We start from the raw sequence: 9,068 nt of genomic DNA on the forward strand, positions 1-9,068 counted from the left end.
AACTAGGAGGGCAGGAAAAAGGGGACTTCGTTCATGTGCCGAGAACATTGTGGAGATAAAATAATAAAAATATGAATTCAAATTGAATATTTACAGAATAAACTTTGATCACTTACTCCTTAAATTAACTTAAATTAAAACTTTGCACAATTATTCATCGTCGATGACAACACATCAATCTATCAAAAATGAATCCTTTAGTTATTAAATTAACCGGGTTAGGGTACTTGAATAGCTCAGTAACTAAAGCATCAGCCTTCCATCATCGAGTTTCGAGACCTCAAGTTCGAATTCAGACTCGAAAAAAAAAAGCTTTAGAAAAGGCAGCAAGGAAGCCTTCTTCCAGATACTCCCTTCCCATCAACTGGTCCACAAAAGTGATTGGACTAGAGCGCACAGAACTGCAGAGCATGCTATAAGCATGAAAGTTTCGCTAAACAAAACAATTAATGAAACTATTTCTAATCGCAAAATTCATTATTGTTAATTCTACATCTACAAAAAATTAATTACATAATGGATGCAAAAATTTCATCCGATATAAGCTTTGTTACTAAAAAAAAGTATTTTTTTAAATTTTATTTCTTTTCTTGGGTCAGGTCAAGTAGTTTTTAATGTGTTAAAAATATTATTACACTTAGAAAAAAATTCGTCTTAATACTTTGCTTATAAAAATAATTCTCAACTGACCTTTGCCATTATTCTTTTTTGAAGAGCCAATTTTGCTCTTTTTGAAGTCTCGTCCTAAATCTCGTCGATTTCTCGAAAGCATGCTTTCCCCGTCTGCTGCACCAGTGTCAAGGTCATTCTCATCATCCCCCTCATTGACAGATTCCGTGTCTTCCACTGATGTTGTCTCTGACCAGGTCGTTGGAGTTGGCTCCGTGTCTGACTCCAGGGTTTCGTCATCGTCAGAACTGCTGATTAAGTTCATTGTTTGGTCATACAAACTTTCCGCTTCAGGTGTCTCGTCTGTTAAATTAAAAGCTTCGTACAGCTGTAATTGAATAGTTCAAAAATTAACATTTACGTTTCTTGATGTGTTTCCATTGTTCATCTCTCCTTTTCTTTCACTCTATATCTCTCTCTCTTTCGTCTTTCTCTCTTTTTTTTTGTCTCGATCACTCTCTTTCTCTCTCTCTTTTCCAACAATCTCTTTCTTTTTGCTTCTTTTTTTTTTCTTTCACAAATGAGCATACACATTTTGTGTTCTCTTTTTCTCTGTCTAACCCGCAAGCTAGCAATGTATTTGTAGCTATCAAAACTAAATTTGTGGTAATTTAATTTACCTTATAATAAGTTATAAAAAAAACAACAACAACTATAAATAAAACAGAAAGACAGAAAGAAAAAATGTTTCATTAATCACTTATATTTAATTAATACGTTATAAAAACCAAAAAAAAAAAAAATCTTTAAAATTGAATTTATTTTGTAAACCCATATGCTGGGGTATGGAAATGTCAAATGTAATCAAGGACATGGGAAAACAGAAAAAAAAAAAAGAAAACACTCTAACTGATGTTATAGTCTGTTTAAAGTCAAAATTATTTACAATAATGTTAAAGAAAAACCGAAAAAAAAAAAAGTTTTATAGCAGCGCATTACAAAATAATAAAGCGCCACCTACACGCCCATAACTTTTCATTATTCAAGAGAGGGATGTTTGGGCACTGCTCTCAACATTACATTTGCACCCTTTGTTTAACGAAAGAAAATATACTTAACCCTTTCAAGTCTTGTTGCATTATTGCCAGAGCTTTGAACTATTGTTTTCAATTCGTTGACCTTGCCATGCAAGCTGCACACGACGACGACAAGTCCGATAACTGCACCGAGCAAGATCGTGATCACGCAGACGATCACCTCCGAGTAGACAGGAAGTTCAAAGCACAATACGGATTTGGCGCGACATCGTCTTGACTTAGCGATACTCCTCATGAGTGAACTATCCTTCAGGTCATCTTCTTCACAAAAATTTCGTTTTTTTTCCAATTCGTCGAAACTGTAATTCCACTGTTCACCTTTACATTTTACATATGATTCTTTATTCATACTGTTAGTTTTGTGTTCCATATCGTCTGCTGGACTGTAGCAGACGTCAACGTACTTTGCGATAATTTCTCTTCTACTCTCCGAACCGTCCTGCGCGAGGAACTTTCTGAAATTAAATGAAGCTTTTAGGTTCTAATAAATGCTTATATCGAGTTAGACAAGTCAATACATTCTCTTTAATGAAACCAATTTCCCCAAATCATAACAAAAAAACCTTCACCCTCAGGTTTCACTAAGCTGGGAATTCTTAATTTGGCGAAGATTAAATTCATATATTGTTTAAAATATCTCTCTGTTGACCTAGATAATAGAACGAGAAGATATGGGAAAATATACTTGTATGTATTTTTAGCGCATGAGTAACATTGGGAAAACCCTTGACTTATTACTAGTAGGATATAAATTATAATTAAATAGTAGAAGTATTTTTTCTCTCCATTTATATATTTAAAAATCACCTATTAGATATTTATGATACAAAAAAAAAATAGCTAGTAATAAAGTGCCAGGGGAAAACGCCAGTTTGTTGGTCTAAATTCTTTTTCCAGGAATCTTGCGTTTTTTTTTTTTTTTGTTTTTTTTTTCAAAGTTGAGATAAAAGTAAGGAATACAATTACAAGGAAGACTACTTTGTACCATGTGTCAACTTAATGGTATTTAGGAGACATTTGAAATGACTTCCAAATCTATATTTAACTATATTGTCCCCGTAAATTTTTTTCTTTCCCCTTGTATAAACTTAAGTTGGACCTTGTGTATGACAGTAAATCTTGTTAGTGACGTACGTAGGATCAGAAAAAGAGGCGGGAAGAGCTGTCACAGAGACAAAGACAGGAAGAAAGAGACACGTGGATGTTACGGATCTGTGGCGTAGCTAGGGAGGAGGGGGGGGAGAATTAGAACCCCCCCCCCCGGGTCCCCACTTGAGGGGGTTCCCCCAAATGAATGTTAGAAATTGTTTTTTTTACATAAATTATTATGTATTATGCAAAATGCAGGGGCCCCCAAAGAGATCAAGCCCCACGGGCCCTCAAATGATGGCGAATTCCTAGTTACGACACTGACATGGATAGATAATCATTTAACATACATTAATAAATAAACTGCAAGTAAATTAACAAAAAAAATTTAGATCTTTGACATTGTATGATGGTGACTATTGACATGCATGCTTTTTATAGTTCATCTTAAGCAGGTTAAACAAAATTTGTTTCTTTCTATTCCCGAGCGTTGTGTGATCAACACTCTCCCGGACAACGCTTCTCACAGGGGCGTGTCCGTATGGAAAACGATTGTTAGGAAAGACATAAGCCAATAGTAGAGTGAAACTAGACGCCCCTTGGGATGCCGAATGGAAATGAGCTCATTGCACTGGCGAGAATGTAAGAAAGTCTCAACAGTCTGACACAATTCATACACAATTCCTCAGGGGATCTATTTAATTCTGGACAGCCGAAGGTGGTATAGAGAGGTCGTGACCTGACCTAAGCCTAAATGTGATACCGACGTTCTTGCTTGGAAGTACAGGTGAGACTACTACTGTTTTCCACCAGAAAATGCCCACGCCACCTGATATATATATGGGATTGGAGTAGCTACTTTTATTGCCCTCTCATCTCGTTTTCAGGTGCGAATCTCACTTGTTATAGTTAATTCTATTTATTAAAATATTTTTTTTTTAAATTCCTTTTTTTTTTGTCTTTTTAAAAAATAATCAGGTTTTTTTTTTTTTTTTTTTTTGTCTTTTTAAAAAATAATCAGGTCTTTTTTTTTTTTTTGTCTTTTTAAAAAATAATCAGGTCTTTTTTTTTGTCTTTTTAAAAAAATAATCAGGTCTTTTTTTTTTTGCATATAAAAAGACGTTCATTACATAATATTGAATGTTTTCGTAAACATCGACAAGACATAACTCCTGGCGCTAAAACTCCCATCGCCAAAATGACCAAGGCGCCAAAGGCGTCGCCAAAGCGTCAACGACAATCCACCTTTACTTTCAGTAATAAAAGACCCTAGATGACTAACATTAAAAATTAACATTCTGTCGTCATCGAGAAGTAGGCCTACATAGAAGTCTATTTATAAAGCGCTGGTTATGAGTGTGTATGTGTTTTTCGTGTGTGAATATCGTTTGTATGTGCATCTATATTGTGCATCTATGTTGTTATTGTACAGTAGTTACGCTGAGGTTGTCAATTGTAATCAAACCGAATTTCCATTTGATTGGATCAATAAAAGTTATCTTATCTTATCTTACTTTCCTTTACTTTATGTACCAAAGACCCCTCAGTTCAGAAGCCAAGCACTTGACAACGAAGCCACCACGCAGCAGTTATTAAAATGTAAATTATTGACTTGCAGTTTTTCAAATCCCCCAAACACAAATATAGTTATAAAACTTTTACAACATCCCAGTCTAAATGCTTACACTTTAAAAAAAAAAAAAAAAACTACAGTGAAAAAGGATTAGGGAAAAAAAAGCAGGAAACTTAAATTAAGATTGACTATTAACCTAGATCTAAGTCTCTTAGCGTCTAATGCGAGTGACAAGTTTAACTTAATATTTCTGGTATTTACAAGGGAATTTTTCATTGAAAGTTGGCCTTTCTTTAAAATAGCAAAGTTTATCACAAGTGTACAGATGAGTGAGATTTTAGAAAATGGGCATCACGATCGCTGGGAAAATTCAGTTGACCGGAACTCCTTGGGACCAAACACATCTGCAAAATAATTCTGATCAGGAACAAATGAGTTAATATGCTCTTATTGGTTAAAGAACAGAGTGGTAGAAAAAGAAACGAAAGTGAGAATATAGAATGAGAAAGACAAGAGAACAAGATAACATAAAGAAAAGAGGGTAAATGAAAGAGAGATTTGAGGGAACAAAAAGAGAAAGAAAAGAGAGAGGAAAACAAAGAGTAAATAAAAAGTATTTTTAAAAAGTTTATCTGTCTGTCTGTCTCTTGAGAAGAAATAATGAAATATGGTTGAACGGGTTCTTGTGAATATAAGTATTCTAACCACAAACAAAGTAAATTTATATGTAAAATCTTGTATGTAAACTAAGGGAACTAAATATGGCTACATTAAAACGTTGTTTCGTTATGAGAATCACTCCATTCACAACAGTAGACGACTTTATTGCCAAAAATTAAGAATCGTGACTTTGGCCAAAGTGGGAAGCGAGGTCCGAAATTTATTTAGCGATTATTTTCTTTTTCAGTTATCTCGCTCTAATCGTCTTCCTCTTCCTTTTCTGTTCGATGACTATCTTTAGAGTTTGAACTCATGAAATCCTTATATTAACAAGGAAAAATTAAAGACAGGCACAATGTTTGAGTCTTCCTCCAATGAAAGGCTGAGCATGTGCTTAAACAGTGCTGGGTGGCATGCTCAGGGTTCAAAGAAATATTTTGTTCCAATATTTTGGTCGAACACAGAAAAGTCGAGTTTAAAGTCTTTCAAATACCTTGGTACCGGTACATCTATATTTTTATATAGATTTTTCATGTATCGCCCCTACCGCACCCTCTCGAACCAGTGCTATAATATTATACGCCTACAGCGGTAGGTTTAGTTGTCTACTAGAAGTTTGGTTGACCCCTTTACATTGTTTTTGTCGATCTGACTAAAGCTTTTGACATGGTCAGCAGAAGTGGCCTTTTCAAACTCCTGAGGAAAATAGGTTGCCCTCCCAAACTACTGAAGTTAATTGAGTGTTTTCACGAGGAAACTAAATGTACTGTCAAATTCAATGGAGCCCAATCAGCACCTTTTGAGGTTTGCAGTGGTGTCAAGCAGGGATGTGTGCTCGCACCTACTCTGTTTGGCATATTCTTCTCCTGTCTACTGCATTATGCGTGCAGCGACATAAACGAAGGTGTGTTTCTCCATACAAGATCCTCTGGAAAACTATTTAATGTATCAAGGCTGCGGGCAAAAACCAAGGTTAGGAAGCTACTCGTCAGGGAACTCCTGTATGCCGATGATGCAGCTATTGTGGCTGATTCTGATATTCAGCTACAGTCCATGGTTTACAAACTATCTGCTGCTTGCCAGAAGTTCGGCTTAAACATCAGTCAAAGCAAGACTAAGATACTTGTCCAAAACACAAACACTGCACCTCAAGTAAGCATTAATGGCCAACCACTAGAAATTGTTGATCACTTTTGTTACCTTGGCTCCATCATATCCAACAACACTCTACTGGATAAAGACATAAACAACAGGATAGCCAAGGCAATGGCCACCATGTCACGGTTGCAGAAAAGAGTCTGGGACAACATATTGCTGACTAGCAGGACTAAAGCCCTAGTCTACCGGACCTGTGTGTTGAGCACCTTGCTGTACGGAAGTGAAACATGGTCAACCTACTCATGGCAGGAAAAAAAGCTGAATGTCTTCCACCTCCGATGCCTAAGGCGGATCTTTAAAATAAGGTGGCAAGATAAGATAACAAATGAGGAAGTGCTACATAGAGCAGGATGCCAGGACATCCGCTCTGTTATCAGCAGCAGACGCCTTGGCTGGCTTGGCCACGTTCGTAGAATGCCAGTAGGTCGACTTCCACAGGACATCCTGTATGGCGATCTAATTGAAGGCAGGAGAGCCGCTGGTCGCCCACTTTTACGTTATACGGATGTATGCAAACGCGACATGAAGCTCTTCAAAATCGACACTGGCAACTGGGAAGAGGTGGCACTGGACAGATCCACATGGAGAGAGAGCATAAAGGAAGGGTCACAGATTGCAGATGTCATACACAACAGAAGCAGAAAGAAGGGTGAAAATGCAATGGCGCCTGGTGATTTTATATGCCCAACCTGTGATCGCAGCTGTGTATCAAGGATTGGCCTCTTTAGTCACACAAGAAGTTGCAAAGGGAAAAGATCGTCTCGCGAGACGTAAAATGCCACAGACAGAGAAGTTTGGTGCTATAAGTCAACGATAGTCAACACCATCATTGTATACTGCACCCATCACTGCAGACGGTACCAATCATTGTAGACTGTGCCCATCACTGGGCGTGATGACAGACGTGTAGCTACCATGATTAAAATTGTTCGGAAATGACATCACGTTGGGTTTCATTTCGTTTGGGCCAACATGAGCCCTTGGGGGTAACACCAACATGGAAAAAAAATTGTAAAAGCTGATTAGCATCATTTCACAATATTGTTTCGTAATCTCTAAAAACAGAATACCCAAAGAAATAGCAATGAGAGAGTCATTTTTAAATTTTCCTATTTGGGAGAACCAGAAGTCTGCTGAATTAGCTGAACAAATACTCAAGTAATAAACAATCATCATTTATCTCTAAATAAATTGCGAGGCCATGCCATGATGCTGATTCCCATATGAGTGGACATTACAATAACCTTCAGGCATCGCTTCAGCATAGACTACTCGTTTTTTTTTTGTCCAACACTAATTTTGTCGTATTTGGAAGTGGGAAGGGGGGCCCACCAACATCTTCTTGAACCCTGGCCAACGAGTACCTTGCTACGCCACTGGAACCACTACAGGTAGGACAGGATACCTTGGCTAATTTAAAAAAAAAAAAAAGAGATACTAAAAACAAGTGTCTTTCTGCGAGCTAAAACGCCAACATTTGTCTCAAAATATTATTTTTAACAAAATAACATTTTAACACCGTTACTGGTATTATTGGTTTCATAATAAACTTATGACGATGAAAGTCCTGAGCAAATAGAGAATTTTAAAATCTTACCCCAATGTGCACAAAAATAGATCTTCATTCGTTTTTTTTCTGGTCTGTACTACAGTCCCTTTTGTTTGTTGTCGCTTTGCACGAACTTGCTCTATTTTAGAACGGGTCAACGTGGGGACTACACAAAACGAAACTGAAACTGAGATATCCAAGTGTAGACTTCATAAAGACAAATCGATTTAATTCCCTTTTGTAAACAGCCTACCATGTTAAAAATTATATGTAGGTCATATAAGAACAAAATTGTATATTTGGCCGTGAAGCTAATTCCAGGAAATTCTAACTACCGAAAGACGTCACAAGAAGTCAACAGAAGTTTCCAAAACTTTGTTGTCACAGGGCTGCTCGCAAGCGAAGGTGAAAGCGAGGCTGTTTTAAAAATAGACTTAAAACTTTTTTTGTAGACTTACAATTGGATGAAGTTAAATATCAACATTTAGGAAATCCACAGCTAAGTGTTATACTAAGGCCTATCATTTCGCTATTGAATTTTCTAGGTTAAAGATTCAAGAGACACCAGATAGCACACTAAAATAAGGTCACCATGTGGAAGGCAGTTTTGCAGTGCCGGATTTAATAAGAAGAGGCCCCTATTTTCTTGAAGCTTCAATAAAAATTCAATTTATGCAAATAACAATATTAATAAATTTAAAATGCTGTCATATGTTTTGAAGAAATAAATCGAATATTTGTTTATTTAATATCATTTTTCTATTTTCTCTTTTAAAAGTTGAGTCCCAGTCTTGCAATGTTATAAATCAGGTCATGGGTCAATGTTTATTTACGAATGTTTAGAGTAGAGAACAGAATTTAGCCCTTCGTGGCATTGTGGATCAATTGTTTAATTATGCCTAGGGAAAAAAATACTAGGGAAAACAAATGAGGTAAATGATCTGACTTTGAAAAATTCGTAATATTATTATCATTTTAGACTGCACAGACGATGCTGGTCAAGAGCAAACGAATATGTTTAGACCAGTAAAAATCAATTAATATTTTGTAGGATTCCTAACTGTCGAGGTCGAGGATAGCACATAAGGCTGCTTACAAAGCTTGAAGATATGCAGAGCTAATGATAGGATAATGGAGCGACTATGAAAGACTGCCGTCGTGGTGTACACAATTGTCTACTTGAATTCAATCCGAAATCATTTTATGTGCTACTTACGGATGTCACTATCTCAATCTCATTCTTGAATACATGGTGAAATCTTCAATTGCTGCAACGGCACTCTTTGGAGTTTTGCATCAAATTGTATCTTTTGTTTGGCCATTCAACCAAGCG

General features: G+C 36.5%; 1 protein-coding gene across 1 annotated transcript; it reads right to left on the bottom strand.

The window, feature by feature from the left end:
• Positions 1-622: 622 nt before the first annotated feature.
• On the bottom strand, positions 623-8,101 carry LOC129923154 (uncharacterized). Its single transcript, XM_056013003.1, has 3 exons — positions 7,784-8,101; positions 1,729-2,161; positions 623-997 (listed from the first exon to the last, which is right to left on the bottom strand). Exons 2-3 carry the CDS (start codon positions 2,074-2,076, stop codon positions 638-640), a joined length of 708 nt encoding a protein of 235 aa, XP_055868978.1. The 5' UTR covers positions 2,077-2,161; positions 7,784-8,101; the 3' UTR covers positions 623-637.
• Positions 8,102-9,068: the final 967 nt, after the last annotated feature.

Source organism: Biomphalaria glabrata, chromosome 15 (assembly GCF_947242115.1).
Source record: "Biomphalaria glabrata chromosome 15, xgBioGlab47.1, whole genome shotgun sequence".
NCBI classification, from domain to species: Eukaryota; Metazoa; Mollusca; class Gastropoda; family Planorbidae; genus Biomphalaria; species Biomphalaria glabrata.